The following is a 26,043-nucleotide window of genomic DNA, read 5'->3' on the forward strand; positions in this document are numbered from 1 at the left end:
CTCCACAATAAAGTGAAAAACGAATTCTTTATTCACTCAGAACAATTACAAAATAGAGGATAAAATATCAGCATAGGTAGCGCGGATTGTTGCGTTATCAATGCGTTTCAGGTGTCACAGCACCCTTAGTCATGATAACAAACATCACTGAACACAGCGCTTTTATTTTATCCTCTATTTTGTAATTGTTCTGAGTGAATAAGGAATTCGTTTTTCACTTTGTCGTGGAGCTGGATTATCTTCTTACATTGGAAACTTCATGCACCATGACACGGCGTCTCCGTGCTCCGATTTTCAAGATGTCTTTACTGGTGAGCTGGACTTTGTTCTATTTAGAAAGTACTGAACACATGACGAAAGAAAGGTGCAAAAAGCCAGGGAAAGTCATGACACCAGTTGAAATCTATCAGTAATTAGAAAGCAATCCAGCCACTTACTGAAAAATAATATCAGCTGGTCCAACTGATTGTCACGGACGTGGCTTGTGGAACCACTGTGCCACGGACCGTGGAGAGCCTGGAGGGGCGTGACTAAGCGAGCACCTGACTGTTCACTAGAGCCTCGGATGGTGAGGTTAGTCTTGGCTCCCGATGAACGCCAGGTGCCACGCCAGGACAGACCAAAGGACACGCAGCAGCTGGACCCACAGGACAGACTGGGGGGAGCTGATGGGAGTTTGTATTAGAGTGAAGCAGAGTTCACATCAGAGTGCAGCAGACAGAGGAACTTTGACGCAGTTTGTCAGCTTCCGTATTATGGCCATAATATCAACCAATACCTTACATATATTGATATGTTTTTGTGCACTGTATATTTTTTCAGGGTGCAGTTGGGCCCAAATGGTTCTGTAAACTGTGGCCTCTGTTCACACGGGATACATTATAGTTAGCACTGGGCAGCCCCCCTATATGGTGTTACTAAGAGGCTGTGGACCATATGCTCTGCATTCCCTGTGTGAACACTGCCTCATGCGGATTATTTTTCTGCACTGGTGTACCACATGGCCAATCCCTGATTGTAGGCTGGCTATTTCTTTTGGATTATTGCACCTGTGCAGTTGCCATTTTACTTGGGTCCGCTGCACCCTGGTGAGTGCAGATGTATTTAGGCCTGCCTGGTTTTATAGAGGTTGCATCAGAGCTTGCATCAGAGTGCAGCAGACAGAGTTCGCAACAGAGTACAGCAGACAGCGTTCGCATCAGAGTGCAGCAGACAGCGTTCACATCAGAGTGCAGCAGACAGCGTTCACATCAGAGTGCAGCAGACAGAGTTCACATCAGAGTGCAGCAGGCAGGATTTGCACCAGAGTGCAGCATGCAGTGTTTGTATCAGAGTGAAGAAGGCAGGATCTGCATCAGAGTGCAGCAGGCAGGATTTGTACCAGGGTGCAGCAGGCAGGATTTGCATCAGAGTGCAGCAAGGACTGGTATGCAACCTTACACATCTTAGACTGCAAAACAGGAAGGTGGCTCAGGCACCTCCCCAGGGAGGAAGCAATATATACATAATGTCCCACAGCTATTGGCTTCGGAGGAAATAGCAAGTGCACACGCTGACCCTTTAAGAGGGTGGGAGTGCACGCGTGTGCCCTAAGGACATGGCCAGAGGACCAGCTGAAAGCATGCAGAGCATGGGAAAGGGAGAACTGACCACAGCAAGGGTGAGTGAAGAGACACCCCGGAGACCCTGCCTGTCAGAGCAGGACTCCGGCGTGTTGATAACACTGATGGCCTATAAAAAGGTGTCTCATTACCAAGATGCCACGCAAGAAACATCTCATGAAGGGTAAAACCAGTGAGCTGTCTCAAGATCTTTGCAACCTTATTGTTGAAAAACATACTAATGGCATTGGTTACAGAAGAACTATTGAAGTTTCCAGTGAGCACTGTTGGGGGCCATAATCCAGAAGTAGAAAGAGCATCATTTCACCATTATGTGGCCCCGACCAGGTGTTAGCAGGTACAATTGTTTCAACGAAAACGATAAGTAATGCACTCAGCCTGTATGCACACTCTCCACGCAAGACTCCATTGCTGAACAAAAAGCATGTTCAAGTGCGTTTAAAGTTTCCTCAACATTGGAGAATATAGTCTGGTAAGAGGAGACCAAAATTGAAATCTTTGAATGCCATAATACCATGTTTGGAGGCCAAAAAGCACTGCATATAACCCCAAAAGCACCATACCAACAGGGAAGTTTGGGGGTGGTAACATCCTGGAGTGGTGCTGTTTTCAGTATACAGCACTGGCAATCTTCATTTAATTGAAAGAAGGATGAATGGACAAAAGTACTGAGAGATAAAAATCTACTGCCACCTACCAGGATGATGATGAAATGAGGGTGTACATTTCAGCAAGACAATGAACCCAAACACACAACCAAGAAAATGCTCAGTTGATTTCAGAGTAAGAAAATAAAGCTGCTCGAATGGCCCAGCCAATCACCGACCTGAATCCAATAGAATATGTATGAGAAGAACTAAATCTTAGAATTCACAGAAGGAGCCCACGGGACCTTCAGGATTTGAAGAGTATTTATGTGGAAGAATTGGACAAAATCACACCTGAGCAATGTATTTCTCCATACAGGAGGCGCCTTGAAGCTTCATCACCAACAAAGGCTTTTATACGAAGTGTATTAAATAAATTTCAGTGCGTGTTCAATACTTTTTCTGTGTTATTTCTCATTACTACAAATAATTTATGGACATCTATGGTTTGATTTCTTTGCCTGTGTTGATTAGATGGGTTGTGTTACCAACATCTGGTGAGAATTTCATGTCAATAACACCTTTAGAAATACATTTACTTTGAAAAGTGGTGACGTATTCAATACTTTTTTCACCGTTGTATTAGCGAAAATGGTTACAAGCGTGGCTGATGATAACATGGAGATGTTGAGCAAATGATCAGCCCCCTGAGTATCAGATCCAAAGTAAGGAGGAGGCATGTGGCGCCCCCAGGAGTGTGGTCGCCACAGTGGCATTGCCTTCCTCCAGGAAGGGTGATGTCAGGCTTGGAGGCAATGAAGGGTCTATCTAACAGTTAACCATGTCATGCAGCACAGTTTCCACTCCAGGCCAGAAGAGGGAGCTCTGAACCAGAATTGGGGGAGGAGTGCTCTCTGAGGGCCAGGAAGGGAAATGAGTTAGTGTGAGGAGGGCAACGTGTGTAGACTTGTGGAGAGAAGCTGGAGGTTGAGCTGAGGATAGAGAGCTCCCTCCCAGTGATAGCGCATGATCTGGAGCCTGGTCTCCACGGTTGTATGGATACTGAAGGTCCTGCAACAGAAACCAGAGGAATAGGAAGCTGTAAATGCTCTATTCCCAACTAAGACTTGGAGGCACAACAGCGACGGGTGAGCCAAGAGAGATAGAGGGCTACAGCAGTCTGCCATACAAGGTAGTTCTAAGAGAAGATAAGGAGGAACTTCAGTGTAACACTGTACTGCATGTACCTCAAGCCAGCGCTAGGAAGGAGACTACACAATCCATCTCATAGAGAGATCCCTGAGTTGCTTCCAGGCTAGCCTGCTCCTGTGCCATCTGTAACCAGGACCCTGGACTGCGTTTGCCAAGTAAAGGTAAAGAAACTGCACCCTGTTGTGTCCTTGCCTCCTTCCTGCAACATCCTCAGCACTGCTACATCTCTGTGCCAAACACTGCACCCTCTTCCTAAACATTCAGCTACACTGCCCTGGAACCAACAGCCCTACCTGTGGAGGGCTATAACATCACTGCTGCACCCCACCATCTGTCCCAGAGGATCTGTCTGCAACGTCGGCTTAACATCTTCATTGCCGAACACCACAGGTGGCGTCACGAATCATTCATAAACTTTATTCCCATCACTCAATCCCCTTTTTCATGGACGCCCAGGGCCACGGACCGGGTCACCGCTGCTGTGACAATCCCCTCTGAGAGACCGGCCCGGTACCGAGTACCCCACAGCCCTGGGAGGGCGACCCAGGCAGAGCACATGCTTGCCCACAACAAGAGAGATATGCTGGAGAGGAGGAACATGGGATGAGAGTCCACCATGCTAGGACAGTAATTGTTGAGGAACCTATCAAGTTGGAGGAGGGGCTGCTGATAGATGTTATTAGAAAAACAACTATAAAACATTTCCATGATCAATGAGAGGAACAGGCTGACAAGAGAGGTGGTGGTGAGTTCTCCTTCAATGCAAGTCTTCAAACAGAGGCTGGACAGACATCTGTCTGAGATGGTTTCGCGAATCCTTAATTGAGCAGGGGGTTGGACACGATGACCCTGGAGGTCCCCTCCAACTCTAACATTCTATGATTCTATGAACACTGTACATTACCGATGCAGCTTTATCAGTAGCAGCAATATTCCGTAACTGCAATAAACATCCTGGCTTTAATGATTGCCAGATACTGTACTAATGACAGGGTGAGATGCGTAGGTTGAACAAGTCTTAACAATAAGTAACTAGAGCTATAAATAAAATGTTTCCCATATTCAAATGTGTAATTACAGTAAGAAAAGCAAAGGAGCCCCGGTAGTGTCTACATAATATACTGGTGAAATAGGGAAGTGAAAGGCAGTCTCACTCTGAATACCAGCGGGCACTGCCAGATCCTTATCGGTAAAAGGCGTCTGCTTATGTGAGTAGTGGTCGCATGTCACCTGACTAATGTTATCCAAACACACTCATATTGGTTTTTACAATCCTATCTGCCACGGGCGACTGCTGGCAAACTGCCTTTTTCAACCACAATAGCATTCAAGCATTTAGGAACCTCCACCTTAATAGTACCGAAGCGCGTGGACACTGCACCTTACTCGTTATTATAGCTGTAATATCAGGACAACGGCGGCTTCTCTTGGCTACCAAACCTAGTGATGCCAGTAATGAATAGTTATGTTCAGAGAAGATTGTCTCCACGCTATAATCACTCTTTGTGGCTACAGAGTAGTGTCACATTGCTGCTATACCACACCGTGCCTGTAACTGTACAGGCATAGGACAGACAGTAGTGACAGCAAGGATTTAGTAAATGCATCTTTTCAAACTCGAATTTGCCAGCTCCATTGAATTTTGCCAGGAAATCCCTTTTACAGTAAATCAATTGGCTGTAAATCGAAAGTTCTCCGAAGCCTTCAATTGCCCTGAACAGACTGTGTGTGTGATTGAAATCCAGCAGTACGACAACTGCAATGATAAAGGAAGAAGCAATATCATAAACCAGAAAAGAGGCATGTAAAGAGGAGGGATCACCAATAAGGTATAACAAAATACAAGACAATAAACTTTTTATTAATCATCCAAAACAAACAACATGCAGTGCAATAATAAAAACAGTTAAAACCGCACTATCGCGTTCATTTAACACAATAACCCCTGCACAAACCCTTCATGATGCTATTATTTGCAAATATGCTAACAAAGCACCTGGTATAAGTATATAAAATCTTATCAACAGGTAATGAAAAACATACACTCCACCTTCCACCTTATATAATAATGGATGCAAGCTACCTAGTTAGTCTAACAAAATGTTAGGACAAAAAACCTGCTCAAATTAGCACAAAAAACCCCTAACAAATAAAAAGTGTGTATGCACAAATGAGAGCATAGGGGTTGATAGGGTAAAAGGCTGATAATACAGTATAAACAGGCCAAAAAACAAGGGTCCCAATTGCCAATGGCCCCCTCTATACAACCTGTTAAGAGCAAAATAATGCTGGCAGGTAAAGCCCTAATCCAGTAACCAGTGGAGGTAAGAGCGAGAAGTGGTGAGGCAGGGGCAGAGGAAACGCCCGACGCGTTACGCCAGAGCAACTGGCTTCATCAGGAGCAGTAGTGACAGCAAGGATTTAGTAAATGCATCTTTTCAAACTCGAATTTGCCAGCTCCATTGAATTTTGCCAGGAAATCCCTTTTACAGTAAATCAATTGGCTGTAAATCGAAAGTTCTCCGAAGCCTTCAATTGCCCTGAACAGACTGTGTGTGTGATTGAAATCCAGCAGTACGACAACTGCAATGATCAAGGAAGAAGCAGCTGCCAGCTATCTGTCCCTCCCTATCAATTAAATCTATTTTCTCTCTCTTCTCCTCATACACTAGTCATCTTCACTATGGTATTGCAACACACTATCTGTACAGTTTTATTGTTTTAGGGCTCTCTCTCCTTATTTCTGTCTAAACTGTGATGTCCTCCCACTATCCAGATTCAGCATAAAATATCTGCTGCATTCCCTGACTGTCATGACTCGGTTGGCAGGTGACTCGGGACCAGGGGCTCCTTCCCTGTCCCTAACACTAGGGGGCACCCTAGCTCGCCCTATTCCCTGGGGTACTTCTGAAGGTGAAGATGCCAGGGCCACCAACCTTGCCTTATCTCCTGTATCCCTCTGTCTGTAGTTGGGTCGCCCTCCCAGGGCTGTGGGGTACTCGGTACCGGGCCGGTATCAGCAGGATGTGTCACAGCAGCGGGGACCCAGTCCGTGGCCCTGGACGCCCAAGTAATGGGGGAATGTAATGGTTTGATTGAATAGTTCGTGACGCCACCTGTGGTGTTCGGCAAGTGAGATGTTAGGCCGACGCTGCATGCAGATCCTCTGGGGCTGGTGGTGTGTTGCAGCCAAGATGGTGAAGCTCCCCACAGGTGAAGCTGTAGCCCCAGGGCAGTGTAGACATGGAAGAAGAGGAGAAGCACAAGCGGTGTAGAAGCTGATACCCAGATGTAGCGGGGCTGGATGCGTTGGTGCAAGAATGAATGGAGGACACCAGGGCTTGCAGTTCCAAAGCTTTACTCACAGTCTGTAGTACACACAGGTGCCTGCCTCCGTGCCGTGTCCTCCGGGTCAGGGACTCAGTCAACCTCCAAGCAAGATGGAATGCTCCCTTCCAATGCTCCGCCAACATGTGCCTTTCTGAACGTCTCCTCTATACCGCCTTTAAGTGTGAAGTACTCCCAGTACTGAGTTACACTGGAGTGCCTCCTGACAGGTGTTCCCAAGAACTCTACTTGTACGGCAGACAGCTGTAGCCTGCTTCGGGGACTCCTTACTCCTGAATCCCGGCTCACTATCAATGTTGCTGTTGTGCCCCAAAGTCTTAGATGGGAGTAGTGCATTTACAGCCCACTACTCCACTGGTGTCTGCTGTAGAACCATTAGTGTCCATACACCTCGGGGACCGGGCCCCGGCCTTGCGCTTAGAACTTCTAGGCAGGGCTCTTCCTCTAACCCACGTCCTCTCTGTTCCCTTTTACTCCTTCATTCCGTTCTAATCTCTCTCATGGAAGATCAGGTTTTAGTTCAATGTCTTTCTCCTTCTTTCCTTTCCCGTGCCAGCAGACCCAGGTCACTCAGGTCTGCTGCAGCACCTCCTTCCTCCATCCCTCTCTCAGGGATCTTCTTTCCTCCCTCCTCTCTGAGTGGCTTCCTTTCCCAGACTGACCTGTAATTCTAAACCTTCCCGCTCTTTTATATATTCTCAACTCCACCCACCTCCCAGCACGTTTCGTGTTCCAAGCAGGGAACCACCAAAGGTGCTCTGCTACTCTCTAAGCAAGGAGCTGCAATGTGGCTTTGCTGAACTACTCTGTTGTGTGGGGTGCAGGTGTTGGAGCGTGGTTAGGAGCCTCCAACTTACCTGGATGGTGGGGCACCACATATCAGGAGGAGGTGCAGTACCTCTGTGGCGACTGAAGCCTCAGGGGCGCAACATACCCTTCCCAACTCAGGAAATGGCGTAGCAACCGTGCACTGCAGTACACCAACCATACGAACAAGGCAACATGAACAATGGCAACTGAAAATACCAGGCATACAAATATTCACTAACATATAACAGAGGAATGCACCAGGGAGTAGAGGATGGGGAAAACCAAAGTAAGAGGAGGAAAGGGGAATTATCATATTTATGAACACAAGCAACAGTCACAGATAAATCTACCAAACTCCTCATATAACCACCAAACACCTCTCCTCTCAGCCATGCAGCATAAGCTAGCTCTGACAATGTGTTTCAGACAGGACCCAGATGACATACGGGATAGGAGTAGCTAACCAATTTCAGATTTCCAAAGCTCCAAACATGGCCGATTAACCCCTGCAATTCCAAAATAGATTAACACCATTTAAAAAGTGCTTCTTTTCAGCCTCTTTCACTGCCTCTGGTTTTATCCTGGCCTCCTTATTGGCTGTGCTAAACTATGTGATATGATAGCTGACGTGCATTATATGGAAGATCACCTGGTTGGGCCCAAGGTCATGTGGTCCTACTCCAGCTGATGCATTGTTCTACAACGTGTAAAACGGAAGCCTCCATTTTGGTCGATTCACGCAAAACAAATAATATTCGAATTCATCAGGCTTATTGAATTCCTAACTGGACACAAATTTGATTTGCATTGAATAATAATGTATTAACAAGATCAGTTCCAGCTTACGTGCTACGAACTCCATACAGGCCCTACAATAATCAATGGCGCAGTTCCCATGAGCAATTTGGAAACAGAAACACTCCACTTAGTTTTAGGAGCTTTAAAAAGGTAAAATCTAATTTTATTCTGCTCACCATTGATCAGTTTTGTAATAGACCCCTTTGACACGTCTTCAAACTATGAAGGATGTCTGCTCAGAATTTACTGGGTCAGTAATTACATGGAAAACACCAGAACATTACCGATCTATAACGGGTGTGAGGCGCAGGGACCGGGCAATGGTTATCCCAAACTAAACTAATCTACACTGATTACCTGCTTTCTAGGTTTTTCAATGAGATCTAGTAATTATTACTAAGTCTTCTATTAGTAGCATCATCTACCAGGAGGACTTATGAAGCATTTGGTAATGTTTTTCCGGTCACACCTATGACGCATTCTGAGTAACAACACGAATGGAATGCGGCTTGACAGACACGTCGGAGGCTTGTGTACACACATCAGCTGATTGCTAGCTAATTTTCACTGTTGGTAAAGTCTGTTACTATGTCATTTTCTGTGTCACGTCCGTACAATGTGCAGTAACACAAAGCTTTCCTCCTTAAATCCATTGTTGCATAATTCACTAACACAACGAGCCGGCATGATGATGCACCAGTAGCGTAGCTACCGGGGGGGCAGGGGGGGCAGTGGCCCCGGGCCCCGCACTCAGGGGGACCACCCGGTGCTACGCTACAGATGCACTTTGCGGCAGAGCAGGGAGAGTCTGGCCGCTATGGGCCCCTGAGCAGGCGGGGGGGGCCCGGTGCCAGCAGTGGGCCCCCCGCCCGTCATCACAGGGTCAGCGGTGTCAGCTACATGCTGACACAGCAGACCGCATTGATGACAGAAGGAGCGAGCGCTCCTCTCATCATCCCCCTGTCAGCGTCTGACGTCGCCGACACGAGGTGCGATCACGTCAGTACCCGGGGCCTGCAGTCGGAGATGAGCGGGATCAGCGCAGGAACCAGGAGGAAGAGAGGTATTTAGTTTATGGGGGAGTGGTGCATTATCCTACAGAGGGTGGCTATGGAGGTGCATATGCATAGGGTAGCTATGGGGGTGCATATACAGAGGATGGCTATGGGGGTGCAATACAGAGGGTGGTTATGGGGGTGCATATACAGAGGATCGCTATGGGGGTGCAATACAGAGGGTGGTTATGGGGGTGCATATACAGAGGATCGCTATGGGGGTGCATATACAGAGGATGGCTATGGGGGTGCATATACAGAGGATCGCTATGGGGGTGCATATACAGAGGATGGCTATGGGGGTGCAATACAGAGGGTGGCTAAGGGGGTGCAATACAGAGGGTGGCTAAGGGGGTGCATATACAGAGGATCGCTATGGGGGTGCAACACAGAGGGTGGCTAAGGGGGTGCATATACAGAGGATCGCTATGGGGGTGCATATACAGAGGATGGCTATGGGGGTGCATATACAGAGGATGGCTATGGGGGTGCATATACAGAGGATCGCTATGGGGGTGCATATACAGAGGATGGCTATGGGGGTGCAATACAGAGGGTGGCTAAGGGGGTGCATATACAGAGGATCGCTATGGGGGTGCAATACAGAGGGTGGCTAAGGGGGTGCATATACAGAGGATCGCTATGGGCGTGCATATACAGAGGATGGCTATGGGGGTGCATATACAGAGGATCGCTATGGGGGTGCATATACAGAGGATGGCTATGGGGGTGCATATGCATAGGGTAGCTATGGGGGTGCATATACAGAGGATGGCTATGGGGGTGCAATACAGAGGGTGGCTAAGGGGGTGCATATACAGAGGATGGCTATGGGGGTGCATATACAGAGGATGGCTATGGGGGTGCATATACAGAGGATCGCTATGGGGGTGCATATACAGAGGATGGCTATGGGGGTGCATATGCATAGGGTAGCTATGGGGGTGCATATACAGAGGATGGCTATGGGGGTGCAATACAGAGGGTGGCTAAGGGGGTGCATATTCAGAGGGTGGCTATGGGGGTGCATATGCAGAGGATGGTTATGGGGGTGCAAAAAGGAGGGTGGATATGGGGGTGCAATACGGAGGGTGGCTATGGGGGTGCATATACAGAGGTTGGCTATGGGGGTGCATATGCATAGGGTAGCTATGGGGGTGCATATACAGAGGATGGCTATGGGGGTGCATTTACAGAGGGTGGCTATGGGGGTGCATATACAGACGGTGACTATGAGGGTGCATATACAGAGGGTGGCTATAAGGCTGCATATACAGAGGGTGGCTATGGGGTTGCATATACTACAGAGGGTGGATATGGGGGTGCATTACATTATAGAGGCTGTCTATGGGGAGTGCATTACACTATAGAGGCTGCCTATAGGGGTGCATTACACTACAGAGGCTGCCTATGTGGAATTCATTATACTATAGAGTCTGCCTATGGGGAGTGCATTATACAATAGAGTAAAAAAAAAAGCATTATTACGTTCTAGGGGACAAAATGTGGGCACTGTTTTCTAGGGCACTCGCACCCGGCCTTAGTATTTTCTAGAGGGTTGCTTTAAAATTTAGAGGTCATACAGGGCCACACAGCAGGTGCATTAATAGGGTCACATACGACAGCAGCGGATCAGCATTGGGGCATCAGCAGGATGAGGAGTTTGTGCAGGTTGGGGATAATCTCGTTTTGGACAGTACTGAGAATGTGAGAAGCGAAACATGTCTTTGTTGTATTCTCTGAGTCCTGGCTGGAGAAGTTGTCATGTCGGTCTGGGCCAAGACGTGAAAAGTGAACGGTTCCTTCAGAAAGAACGTCAGCGGTAGGTTATTATCTGTAGCTGTGCTGCGATCTCTTATACAGTATGTTCTGTAGGACGGGTATCTACCACTGACCATATGGCGGTAATATCAATGTTGGTCTTTATATAGCAATTATTTTCAATAACAGCGCGGTCATCTGCTGAGGTTCTCCTCCACTATTAGGGTGTGTCACCCAGTTATAATCAAGGTTACCTGGTTAGGGGCCCACTCAGAAGTTTCGCCCCCCCCCGAACCAGAACCCTAGCTATGCCTCTGTGATGCATGGAAACAAATTTAGAAATGATTAATTGACTATGAAACCAGTTTTTCAGAAACTAAGAGAGAGGCTGTATATATTCAGTATCAATAACAATAGATCGCTGGAATGCAGTATTAGAAAGCTTGTAATGTATTATGTAATTTGAACTTCATGCGCCCATAAACCTTCCACACGTCTCGTTTCAATTCCTCCATATAAACAAAGGTTCAGCATGTTATAATCCGCCATGCCCGATCTCTCTTTCTCCAACATCTTCCATCGAGGGAGAGTGGAGACACCCTCCATGTACATGAGATAGGCAAACTATCTCAGTGAGGTCAATGGATTTGGATAATTTCTCATCATGGCTGCTAAATTCACTTTTTACTGTTTTGTGGACAGTTCATCAAAAAAATAACAGACAGAAAACATTTTTTTTTACGAACACATTTGAAAACCATAAGGAATCATTATGATTATCAGTGATCCATGCCTACGGCCCATAACATCAACTGCAGTCACTTTAAAATAATAATTAAGTCAAAATAATCTGTATAAGTTTCTTCAGTTTCAAAAAAATCATGAATGCCTTTTTTTTTTTTTTCGGACAGAGCGTACCCTATTTTTACCCACAGTCCTGGAATTTCTGGATGGTTGGCGACCCTGATGTGTATGGCCAACTTTACACAATACACATGTATCCTAGGGGAGCATATATTTACCACTATGTATATACTGTATTCCACCTTCTATCATTTCACTCACTATCTTTCATCTATTACAAAATTTTGGTCTCCTGAATATATTGTCTTTGATCGTCCACCTTCTATGCAGAGCATTAATATTTTATATTTATTATGTATGCAACTTAGGCTAATTTCACATTAGTGTTTACGGCCGCAGCGTCGGGCTGCGCACGGCCGTCGCTAAGCCCCACCCCCTTCCGCGTCTCCGCCGGTAGCTCCGCCTACGGACGCATGACGCTGCATGCGTCCGCTGTCCCCTATCTTTAGCACTGGGGACGCAGGCCGTGCGCAGTATGCATTTGGCGGTGCATCCGTCCTTTTGATGCTGCGCCGAGCGCACCAAAATGCAACCTGCTGCGTTTGGCGATGGTCGGCGCAGCGTCAAAAGGACGCATGCGCCGCCAAACGCATACTGCGCACGGCCTGCGTCCCCAGTGCTAAAGATAGGGGACGCAGGACGCATGCAGCGTCTTGCGTCCGTAGGCGGAGCTACCGGCGGAGGCGCGGAAGGAGGCGGGGCTTAGCGGCGGCCGTGCGCAGCCCGACGCTGCGGCCGTAAACGCTAATGTGAAACTAGCCTTATTTGTATTTATTGGAGTTTCATTGCTTATCTAGATGATCAGCTGTATGTATCTGTGTCTGATATTGGATGTTGTGCTTAACATACTTATGAATTTTTAATCATGTTATAATAAAGAATATATTTTAATGCATATTTGAGTTCTGCACGCCTTTCTTATATAGGTTACGTGTTAGATTCCTGTGTAAACTATATTATACTGTATACTTAGCTTAGGCATACCTACAGCTCCTTGCAAAAACAGATGATGTCTGTAAAGCACTGTGGAATTAATAGCACTATATATAAGTGAGCAAAATAAATAAAAATGAATACCCTGTGAACTTTTCCACATTCTTTTACATTACACCCATAAAAATAAAATTAATTTAATGGGAATTTATGTGATATACCAAAACTAAGCAGGAAGTATTCATAACGTAAGAAATGATACATGGCTTTCTAAATGTCTTCAAAATATAAAATCTGAAAATTGTGACATGCATTTATACTCATCCCCCCGTAGTGTGATACCCCTAAATAAAATCCTGAGAGACCAATTGCCTCCAAGTAACATAAATAGAAAGTTGAGTCCACCTGTGTGTAATTTATTTTCAGTATAACTATAGCTGTTCTGTGAAGGTCCCAGAAATTTGTTTGATAACATTAGGGATTAAACATCATCATGAAAACCAAGGAACACACCAGACAGGTCAAAGATAAAGTTGTGGAGAAGAGTAAAGCAGGATTCGGATGTAAAAAAAAAAAATATCACAAGCTCTGAACATCTCAATCCATCATTCAAAAATGAAAGGCGTTTGTCATATCTGCAAACCTATCAAGACATGGCCGTCCACCTAAACTGATATCCCAAGCAACAAGAGAACTAATTAGAGAAACAGCCAGTCACTTTTGGGCTACAGATACTCACTGTGCTGTTTGATGACAAGATGTGTATCACACTCAACATGGACCGGAGGAAGCAAAGGAAAGAGTTGTCTCAGGCGATTAGAACAAAAACTATAGACAAACATGTTAAAGGTAAAAGTTATAAGACCATCTCCAAGCAGCTTGATGTTCCTGTGACTACAGTTGCACATATTATTCAGAAATGTAAGCTCCATGGGACTGTAGCCAACCTCCCTGGACGTGGCCGCAGGAGGAAAATTGATGACAAATCAAAGACGGATAATACGAATGGTAACAAAAGAGCCCAGAAAAACTTCTAAACAGATTAAAGGTGAACTTGAAGTTCAACGAACATCAGTGTCAGATCGCACCATCCGTCGATGTATGAGTCAAAGTGGACTTCATGGGAGACGACCAAGGAGGACACCATTGTTGAAAAAAAATCCTAAAAAAGCCAGACTGTAATTTGTCAAACTACATGTTGATAAGCCACAAAGCTTCTGGGAGAATGTTTTATGACAGATCTGGTCAAAGTGCGACCGAGACAGCCGAGGGGTTGGAAAACTGCGGTTGCACCCTACCCACCCGCTGTCTCCATAGGCACCGCTGACTGTGTGAGGGAGTGCCAGGGCCGTAGTCGTGGCTGAGACTAATGACTCTTGCGCATCCTGGTCTCCCATCACCTACAAAGAACGTCCTTTTGTCGGTGTACTTGCCTCTCTGCACCTTCAGGGTCTCCTCTGAATTGAAGCAGTCACCTTCCATACGATTGCACCCAAACAGAGACAGTCCAATTTCAACTGTAAACGAATAACTTCACTTCTTTCCTTTTTGCAGCACGTCCATATCAGATACAGCATCTGTATAGGGTTTCACACAGTCCACAACCTTCACTTTCCCTATACTTTTTCCTACGTCTTCCAGTGGGTGCCCGGGTCATACAGTGCCATTCGGTACCACAGCGTCCTCCCTGTTCAGCCTTACTATGTTTAGGAGTTCCCACATCCGTTTTGCCCCAGGCAAGAGGGCATCTGCCCATGAAGTAAGCTGCCACATGATGAGCGATCTGCATCCCTGTCCAGCTGTGGCTTTGGCTACAGCTCCTGTTCCCACTGCTGCTGTGACTGCCTCTCTGGCCCACTGGCCCTGGACGGCTGGGCTTCTCGCTTTAAATGTTGTGGTGGCAACCGCACTGTATGGGTATGTGCACACGCTGCGGATTCTGCTGCGGATCCGCAGCAGATTTGGCCGCTGCGTATCCGCAGCAGTTTCTACTGCGTTGTACAGTACCTTTTATACCCTATGGAAAACAAAAAAGCTGTGCAGACGCTGCAGAATTTTCAGCGCGGATTTGCTGCAGTTCCAAAACATGTCAATTCTTTCTGTGGATTCCGCTGCAGTTTGCCATCTCCTCCATTGGGGAGATGAAAAACCGCAGGGCAAAACCGCAGGCCAAGCCGCAGGTAAAACCACAGGTCTTTTGACCTGCAGATTTACCTGCGGATATTACAAAATCCGCGCGGCCAAATCCGCAGAGCATTCCGCAGCGTGTGCACATACCCTATGGGTTCTAAGGCCCTACTGACTACAAATCAGGAAATCCTCTGCCTTATCCACAGTGACCCCTCCTATATTAACTATTTGTTATGCTAAACTATGTATGCTAATGTGTCCCCATTTACTGGATGAACTTAGGTACTATTGTGGCGCCCCTGAGGCTCAGTCGCCACAGATGTACTGCACCTTCCTCTCTCCTAAGGTGTGGTGCCCCACCATCCAGGTAAGTTGGGGGGCTCCTGACCACGCTCCAACACTCGCACCCCACACAATAGAGTAGTTCAGCATAACCACATTGCGGCTCCTTGCTTAGAGAGAAGCAGAGCACCTTGGGTGGTTCCCTGCTTGGAACACTAGAAATGCTGGGAGGTGGGTGGAGTTCAGAATATATATATGAGCAGGATGGTTTAGGATGACAGGTCAGTCTGACAGGAGGTCAGTGAGGAAGGAAGCCACTCGGGAGGAGTGGGGATCCCTGGAAGAAGGGATGGAGGAAGGAGTGCTGCAGCTGCCTCAGTGACCTGAGCCAGCTGGCACGGGAAAGGAAAGGAAAGAAGGAGAAGGACGTTGACCTGAAGCTTGAGCTTCCATAGAAGGGAAAGGACAAGTACGGAACGTAGGAGTAAAAGGGAATACAGAGGACGTGGGTTAGAGGAAGAACCCTGCCTAGAAGTTCTAAGCGCAAGGCCGGGGCCTGGTCCCCGAGGTTGTATGAACACTAATGGTCCCGCAGCAGACATCGGTGAAGTAGTGGGCTGTAAATGCACTACTCCCATCTAAGACTTGAGGGCACAACAGCAATACGGATAGAGAGCCGGGACTTAGGAGTAGAGAGTCCCCGAAGCAGGCTACAGATGTCTGCCGTGCAAGTAGAGTTCTTGGGAACATCTGTCAGGAGGAACTCCAGGGTACCACGGTACTGGAGATCTTCACACTTAAAGGCGCTATAGAGATGTTCAGGAAAGGCACATAAGTTGGCGGAGTGTGGAAGGGAGCTTTCCATCTTGCCTGGAGGATGACTGAGTCCCTGATCCGGAGGGCACAGAAGCGGACACTACAGACTGTGAGTAAAGCTTTGGAACTACATACCCTGGTGTCCTCCATTCCTTCCTGCGTCCGTCCGCCTGACACTGCTACATCCCCTGCACCAGACACTACATCACCTAAGTGTCTCCACATCTACACTGCCCTGGGACAACAGCCCTGCCTGTGGAGGGCTATACCATCATTGCTGCACCACACCATCTGTCCCGGAGGATCTGCATGCAGCGTCGGCTTGACACCTCCCTTGCCGAACACCACAGGTGGCGTCACGAACTATTTATTTAATAACTTTCACATCTTCCTATTACTTGGGCGCCCAGGGCCACGGTCCGGGTCACCGCCGCTGTGACACATCCCACTGATACCGGCCCGGTACAGAGTACCCCACAGCCCTGGGAGGGCGACTCACTATACTTTACCTATAATACATTATATGACACATATTCTTACACACATAGCAGCAATATATATATATATATATATATATATATATATATATATATACACATACATATATATATATATATATATACACACACATATATATACACACACACACACACACACAATTTTACATACAAGGCAGTATCTACATCAAGGAAGGGAGTGGAGTATCACATGGTCCCGGTGCATCCCTTACAACTGCATTGATGGAGGAGGGGCCTCCGGCCACTTCGTCCACCACTTAGCATGTGAAACTGCTGACGCGATGATGTCATTTCATTGCGTCAGCTGTGTGCTGCGGTGCGGAGAGTCAGCGCACCGAAGACAGGGAGACAAGCAGAGCGCCAGGGAACGGGACCGAGGTATGTGGTGTTCATTTTTTTCATGCGTATGGGATGTTTGGGTGGGCATGGGGATACTATGGGGGTGTTAAGCTTTACAAGGGGAGGTTATGATGGTGTTGAGCTTTACAAGGGGAAGCTATGGTGGTGTTGAGCTTTACAAGGGGAGGCTGTGGGGGTGTTGTGCTGCACAAGGGGAGGCTATGGGGGTGTCATGCTGCTCAAGGGGAGGCTATGGGGGCCTCGTGCAGCACATTGGGAGGCTATGGGGGCCTCGTGCAGCACATTGGGAGGCTGTCTGGGGCCTCGTGCGGCATATTGGCATGCTGTGTGGGGCTTGTGTAGTATATAGGGAGGCTGTGTGGAGCTCGTGTGGTATATAGAGAGGCTGTGTGGGGCTCATGCAGTATATATAGGGAGGCTGTGTGGGGCTCATGCTGTGTATATAGGGAAGCTGTGTGGGGCTTATGCAGTGTATATAGGGAGGCCGTGTGGGGCTCATGCAGTGTATATAGGGAGGCTGTGTGGTGCTCATGCAGTATATAGGCAGGCTGTGGGACTCATGCAGTATACTGTATATAGGGAGGCTGTGTGGGGTTCATGCAGTATATAAAGGGAGGCTGTGTGGGGCTCATGCAGTATATATAGGGAGGCTGTGTGGGGTTCATGCAGTATATAAAGGGAGGCTTGTGGGGCTCATGCAGTATATAGGGAGGCTGTGTGAGGCTCATGCAGTATATATAGGGAGGCTGTGTGAGGCTCATGCAGTATATATAGGGAGGCTGTGTGGAGCTCATGCTGTACATAGAGAGGCTGTGTGGGGGCTCTTACAGTATATAAGGGGGCTCATACGATGTATAGAAGGGGCTGTACTTGGGTTCAAACAATATTTAGGAGGATTTCAGTATACTTAATTCTGCTCAATATTAAGTAATACAATTAATAATTTAATTATCAACAATATAATTATAATATATTGATATTAATATTGAGAATTAATTTCGGCATATTGGTTCGGCCCTCCACAACAGTCACAGTCTCTCATATGGCCCTTCAGGAAAATTAATTACCCACCACTGTCCTATGGACAGATAAGACAAAAATGGAACTTTTTGGCAAGGCACATCAGCTCTATGTTCACAGACAGAAAAATGAAGCATATCTAGAAAAGAACACTGTCCCTACTGTGAAACATGGAGAAGGCTCTGTTATGTTCTGGGGCTGCTTTGATGCATCTGGCACAGGGTGTCTAGAATCTGTGCAGAGTACAATAAAATCTCAAGACTATCAAGGGAATCTAGAGAGAAATGTGCAGTTTGCTCTTGAGGAATGGGCCAATATATCTGTCGAGAGATGCAGAAGTCTCATTGACAGTTAGGCTAAGTTCACACGTACCGGAACTCTCGCGGAACTTACCGCGAGAATTCCGGAATTCCATTCTGTGGGAAAATCGCATTTTAAATTCCCGCAATTTTCCCGCGGAAAAACTAGCATTTTGCAAGCGTATTTAGCTTGCAAAATGCTAGCGTTTTCCAAGCGATCTGTAGCATCGCTTGGAGAACTGATTGACAGGTTGGTCACACTCGTCAAACATAGTGTTTGACTAGCGTGACCAACTTTTTACTACTGAGGCCGCCTATGCGGCATCAGTAGTAAAAGATAAAATGTAAAAAAAATAAAAAATGGTGTTATTCTTACCTTCCGACGTCCCGCGCATCCGTTCCCAGTAATCCTTTGCGAAAATGCCCGCGATGACGTCCGTTCTCGCGGGATCGCGATGTCTTGCGGTAATTCGCGATGATGTCGCGCGAATGACTGCGAGACTTCGCGATCCCACAAGAACGGACGCCATCGTGGGCATTTTCGCAAAGGATTACTGGGAACGAGAGCGTGGAGAGAGGCGGGAAGGCTGCTCGGGAAGGTAAGAATAACAATATTTTTTATTTTAAATTCTATTTTTTACAGGGATATGGTACCCAAAGCCCGGAGGACAGTCTCCTCTCCTCCGGACCGTGGGTACCATCCGCAAATGTTCTGCTTACTTTCCGCATGGTGTGCACAGCCACATGCGGGAAGTAAGCGGAACAATGCATTCCTATGGGTGCGGGATCTCCGCGATTCCGCAAAATTAATGAGCATGCTGCGGTTTTTACCGCAAAGCGATTCCGCCGCGGTAAAAACCGCAGCATTAGCACAGCATTGCGGAATCCCATAGGAATGCATGCGATGCTTATTTTTCGCGTTTTCGCGGCAAAATCGCGCGGATAAAACCGCCGCGGAAACGCGAAAAAGACGCCACGTGTGAACTCAGCCTTACAGGAATCTTTTGATTGCAGTGATTGCCTATAAAGGTTGTGCAACAAAATATTAAGTTAAGGGTACCATCATTTCTGTCCAGGGCTATTTCATGAGTTTTATTTTTTAAAAATTCTATGGAAGCATGGTTGAAAAGCAATGTCTGACTTTCATTTGTTCATTTTCATAGATTTTTTATTTATTATTACTTTTGTCAGAATCAAGTTATTTCTGTGACCATTGTGGGGTTTTTTGTCATTAAACGAGGGGTACCAACAATTTTGGCCACGTGTGTAGATGGACTCACACAATGCTCAACTGAATATACTGATTATACAGCCAATTTGTGAAACCCGTGTGGAGTGTGTTTGGTGGGTGAACCTTATGTCTAGGCTGCCATGACTACGATACATAAATACTGAGTTTTATTGTATTTATACATTTTTCATTTGACTTGCCATTTTACTCCTACTCTGCATTTATAACTTGTTATTAATTATGACTTATCCTTTCCGCTAGGATTATTTTTTTTTTTATCACTTACATTGGTGTTTTTCTTCTTGGTTCATCCACAAACATGTGTCAATTGTGTCCTTTGTGTTGGAACAAGCATTTTTTGTTGCTAATTTTTTCTGTCCTGCACTTCATTATCATCATTGGTTTCTGCTTTGTGCTAGTGCTTTTGAGACTCATTCTCCTCCTTTGGGTTAATGGTTTTCGGTTGATAACTTTTCTCTGAAAAGTAAATACATGGAGCCAGAGGAGCCAGAATACCAAGATCGTAGTTTTTCATGGATTCCTCTGTGTGTAAGGAGGGTGGACTGCAAGGTAGAATACTTGTTTGGAAGCCGTGGACTTCACAGTTATCTATTCTTACTGAATGTTCCTTTTATGACTTAAGTTTACTTCGGGACCATATATTATTTATTATGTACATGTCTTTGTGGGTCTGTATCATGGGGAAGCTTGAAGGACTATTGCTTTAGAGGTGGTGAACTGGAGGTCGGTAGACATGATGGGGAAGTTTTGTGATGATTTGGCTAGAAGATGATGATGTCTCGAGTAGATGGTGAAGAATGACCAGTAGCATTCGGAGTCTAAAATGGCTATGCTTAGTTAGGTATTGTAGGACGTCGGTCTGCACATGTTCTCTGGAGTATGTCATCAGCATGGGTGGTTAACGTCAGTAGTGGGTTAGGGCAATGTGCTAAAACAAATGTTGGTTGGGTCCTGAATACAGGTAGAAATTCTTGTAAGGTTTGTTTGCCTTGTAGGTCTAAGGTGTGATCTAGCAGTGCTGTTCAGCGTTATACTGGACTGGGTGCAGCAAACAATGGGGGAGCTGGGGAAACAGAAACCTTTGAGTCAGAGCCAATGTGGAAAGTTACCCAACTGTCAGTAAGACCAAGGGTCTGTTTACCCAAACTAACGATGTACACCGACTGATCTGTACTCGATCACTCAGCACGCATAGGCTGCCATAGTTCTCGGAATAGCAAGACCTGCTTACAGAGAATGATGCACCGCCAAGGAGGATGATCTTTTACGCTGCACAAAATATCACAATCACCCAATGGACAAGTGTTTGCCTGTTCATCGAGAGACCGGCAGCCTGTATACACAGCAAGATAACGATGAAATGAGCGTTTTTAGCAACACTTGTTCACGATTATCTTGAAATATAAATGCCCCTAAAATGTGAAGAGGATTAAGAATTGGATTGCTTACTGAACAGTATCGGGACAGAACATGTACGAAACAGAAACCTTCAGAAGCAGAGACACATATCGGAGACAGAGTACGTTGAGAGAGGAAACACAGTGCTTGTGGTAGTCTCCAATGAAAAAGAATATGCAAATACAAACTATGTAAATGAGAAATCTTTTTGGTACATCACCACTGCAGGCAATCACTGATCTCACTGGTCAACATGACACTTTAGTTTGAGGAGTGTTTGCATCCGTCATGTGCATGTGTAGCACATCATCAATCTTGGAAAATAAACAAAGACCCCAACAGACCTTGAGAAATGCTGTTCTGTTTTTTACATTTCCTGCAGTTAATTTTAATTCGTCAACTGTCAGACTAGTCTTTTAAAAGGGTTGTTCGGTACTTTACATTGATGGCCTATCTTTAGGGGATAGGTAATCAATATCAGATCTACAAGGGTGTGACTCCGGCATTCTTACCAATCAGTTATCACTGCCAGCAGTGGATGGATGCGCTTAATTGTGGACTGTATGGTAGCCACAGCGAGGTACTGCAGATCCATCCCTGTGCAAATGAATAGGTGTGGATGTGCAGTACACGGCCAGTCACTATATAGTAGTGTGTTGTTCTTCTCTGCATTTGAGCGCATCTGGCCACTGCAGACACCAGGAAAAGCTAATCGCAGAGGTGCCAAGTTTCCCACACTCACCGATCTGATGTTGATCACTGTCATAGAAAACAAAATCCATAAAGTCGCTCCAAGGAGGGGGTATTCACTTACCTTCCTCTCTATCTCTGGTAGAATTTCCAGTAGGAAATAGAGCTTACATTCTAAACTTCTTTTAGTCAGATTGGTGACTCCAACCATGTCATGTTTCCTGTCTATGGAAGAGTAAAATCCTGATAAAAATATGATGGCATCCCACATGAGGTCATCAAGGGTGGGGTATGTAACTTAGCTGCTGATAAAAGGACAAGGCAAACTATGATCTATGTTCCTGCAGAGATATACATGTCAATATTGTCAATATATGCATGATCCCATTCACTGGACGTTTCCAATCAAAGTGCTCTCCTTCGCTAAGCTGAGCCATCTCTGTGATCAGCGTAGGAGGTTTCTTTTGTTAATCCTGTATATTTTATCTGCTGTATTGTTTTGTCTGCTTTGTAAAATGTTATATATATATATATATATATATATATATATTTTATAAACACCATCTGTAATTCTGGATTAAATATAAAATTTTACAGTTCTGTTCCTTTTGTTGTATAAACCACACCCCTGAAGCCATAAGCTACTTAAAACGGCGTCCAATCGGCCATAAAATGACGGGTGGTGACAGCAAGTAGTTGGGATATTGTGGAGTTAGCAGTGACCATACCAGGGTGTGTGTATATATATTACATGCTTTAGAATCAGAGGTGTATATATCATATGCTTCATTGTTAGTTTCCCAATAACCAGCCTATTAGTGGAAACAGTCTGCATCCTCCTTCGTTAATTGTTGGTCAATCACGTAATTGTATGGATGATATGGTGCAGCAGAGAGCTGACAAAAAGATAACATATTGGGTAGCGTGAGCCTCCAGGCTATGATCTTTGACAATCAGCGATTCTATGGATAGGCCTTCAATATGAAGTACCAATCTTTTTAAAAGGTCCACAGAACGTTATCTACCTCGGCAGTAGAGTAAAATTGCTGTTGCAGCTGATGGCAGATATCATAATATCGTTTAAGGAGAGCATCATCATTAATTTGTTTCTACCTCCTTACAGAAACATTGGGTGATAGCATTGATGACAATCTGATAATAGTCTGAAATGTCAAACTCAGACTGAAGCGACTGTGAAATGTTTCAGAGCAGTGCACCACAAAATCTCCCATCACTGTCACCTACTTTTCATGGCAACACCAGTGCTCTGCCCTTTTCTGTAAAAGCCCTGAGAACAATTCTCATCAGTTAAAGGTGATTGAACCTGAAGTGGCGTATTCCGTCCAATCTCTCTAGTCATCAGTGGGGAGTTCCTTTACCCTAAGGCCACTGTGGGTTGTATGATTCCTTTTTTATTGTCTGAGTAGATAACAGGTGCAGCTCGTGTGACTACAAGTCTAACACGTTTATTTTTTCAATGACCAAAGCTAAAAGGATTGTGGGACGTTTTATTTTATGACGCAAATCATTTCTATTTTTATATTTTCAATGTTAATGAATGTGGTAAGAAATAAAGGGATACGTTCCTTTCATGCATTTTGACCCCGTTCTGTAACTTTACATGGTCTCCACTTCGTGCCCGAGTTGCTGCGGTTCTTTCCACTTTTTAATAACACCACTGACAGCTAACAGTAGAATTAGGAGGGAAGAAGTTTCTTCACTTGATATTGAACTATGGTTATACTAATTTGGACCATAACGTTATAAAAATGGAGCAATGGGACGTAATGAAAAACGTGAATACAGTGATTAAGACCTCTGTCCCAGTACATTTGTCCACACAGCATACGCTCATAAGAAAGTATTAGGCTACGTGCACACGCTGCGGATTCCGCTGCAGTTCCGCAGCGGTTTTGGCCGCTGCGGACCCGCAGCAGTTTTAACTGCGGTGTACAGTACCATTCAAATGAATGGTAACCAAAAACCGCTGTGTAGACGGTGCGGATTTATCCGCGCGGTTTTGAAACCGCAGAAAGAATTGACATGTCAATTCTTTCTGCGGAATCCGCAGCGGTTTCCTATCTCCACCATTGTGGAGATGGTGAAACAGCAGGGCCAAACCGCAGGCTAAACCGCAGGTCTTTTGATCTGCGGTTTTTGCAAAATCCGCGCGGATGAATCCGCAGGGGATTCCGCAGCGTCTGCACACAGCCTTAGGGTCTCATTTTAGCATTAATAGAAAAGAATAGTCCACCACTATATCTTTTTCTAGTGGGTAGGGAATAAATCCATGATTTCCTGAATAATTACCAAGAAAAGGACAATGTACATGACCACTCATTGTAAAACCTTTACTATGTAATACCAGTACACGTGGCCAGATATGTTCTTCCCTGTCCATAACAGTTGATAAGACAGTGATGGGTTTTTGGGTGCAGGCACCAAAACATCACCTAAAATCCTGGATCTCACTTCTCATAATGTCTTATTTTGTTTTAAGAATTTACCTTTACAGTGGGGGAAAAAAGCATTTAGTCAGCCACCAATTGTGCAAGTTCTCCCACTTAAAAAGATGAGAGAGGCCTGTAATTGACATCATAAGTAGACCACAACTATGAGAGTCAAAATGAGAAAACAAATCCAGAAAATCACCTTGTCTGATTCGGCAAGATTTATTTAGCAAATTATGATGGAAAATAAGTATTTGGTCGCCTAAAAACATGCAAGATTTCTGGCTCTCACAGACCTGTAGCTTAAGAGGCTCCTATTGTTGCCGGGTGCCGACCAGCAGATCTTGGTGGGCGCACTGAATAGGCGCCCGACATTTTTGCCCCGGAAGATGCTAAGGGCTGGGAGACAAAGCTGGAGGGACCAGGAAACATCGCAGGTACCGGGAGGATAGGGGGACCCTCATTTCTCTCTCCTCTGATGTGGTAGATCATATCAGATGAGAGAGAAATAAATAGGAAATTGGACTTTTTTTTTTTTTTTTTGGCAGTCGCCATTATTCCATGAATAACAGTGATCGCGACACTGGGGTCAGTAAAAAACGACCCGAATCATGTTCTCCTGGGTCTCAGTTACTCCCGGTTGCCGAGACCCCGGATATGGGGGGCGCTATAACCTTATTTCTCAGCGCCGTTAAAAAGCTGCTTTGGTGAACCCAAGCGCGCTAATAAAGGAACCGCAGAAATATTCCTATTGCATTAACGGCATCAATTTAAAACAAGATCTCATTTCACAGTATTAAACTTATTAGATGTCTCATAGCCACATACATTTATTGTGTTTTCTGATATTTAATCTATTTCATCCTGTGACTTTTGTCAGTATCGCTGAAAGGAAGATTTCACGTGGGATTCTGAAAATATCTACATTTGATTCTTAATGAAATTGTACTTGAAGTTGCCCATGTGATCCACCGGTATGCTTTCAACTAATGAGAATATATATATATATATATATATATATATATATATATACACACACACACACACACACACACATTTACACACACACACACACATTTACACACACACACACACACACAAAAGAATATAGCAACACAGAGAAAAAGAAAGATCTACACATTTCTTACAGATTTTCAGCCATGGAAAGCAATGTTACAAGCATTCATGACCATAAGAACAGTGCAAACTTAACCCGAGAGGCACAACAGATAATAGAAAAAGAGCCCATTTCCTCCATCACCCATGCTGATACAGAGATGGCACCCACCCACAGTGTATATGTATAACCCACCATACCAGTCCTGGATGTGCTGTCTATATTCAGATCCTCGATTACGGATCCTCTGTACCCTGGTCGGAGTGGCAGCAGGCGAGAAGTAGACTCAGAATAGCCTTTGCTCACTCATGCTGCCAGGGCATATAAAAGACCGGACTTAGAGTAGATTAAAAAACTAGTGTATTTGCCACATAACTGGTCAATGGAGTGGTGAATAATGCATTTTACAGCACTTTCTTTAACAGCATAAGAGAAAAATTTAAATAAAAAAACAAAGCTAAAGGAACAAGATGTGCAGTGCGGACATATACAAACATCTACATATAGTCACAGAGAGAATCTACTGTGCTGGGTAAGAAGCAATACTCTACCCGGAGGAAGGCTCTCTTAGGTCATTAGTCTCACACATCCAGCTGTTCTGTGGAGTATTGACTTCTGTCTGTTCTTTACATTCCTTTCCAGTCGGTTTGTACACTTGTACTATGGTCCTAGCAACTGAACCCTGAGTGAGTATGTCTCGCAGGAGTAATAGGCAGTACAC

At 45.4% G+C, this 26,043-nt stretch overlaps 1 protein-coding gene across 4 annotated transcripts in view; it reads right to left on the minus strand.

Annotated features, from left to right (window-relative positions):
* LOC141053191 (carbonic anhydrase 13-like) overlaps positions 1–26,043 on the minus strand; it is a 77,558-nt gene that overhangs the window by 42,432 nt on the left and 9,083 nt on the right. The window contains exon 1 of one of the 4 annotated variants that reach the window (XM_073550572.1): positions 25,874–26,017. The exons of 2 other annotated variants lie outside the window; for them this stretch is intronic. In XM_073550572.1, coding sequence (XP_073406673.1) covers positions 25,874–25,911 — 38 coding nt within the window. In that variant the 5' untranslated portion in view covers positions 25,912–26,017. Of the gene's footprint in view, positions 1–13,729; positions 14,134–25,873; positions 26,018–26,043 lie in introns of those variants that run through there. One more of the 4 variants, XM_073550571.1, reaches the window with a different exon arrangement.

Source organism: Dendrobates tinctorius, unplaced genomic scaffold (assembly GCF_039654945.1).
Source record: "Dendrobates tinctorius isolate UK_male_01 unplaced genomic scaffold, ASM3965494v1 ptg000165l, whole genome shotgun sequence".
Classification (NCBI taxonomy): domain Eukaryota; kingdom Metazoa; phylum Chordata; class Amphibia; order Anura; family Dendrobatidae; genus Dendrobates; species Dendrobates tinctorius.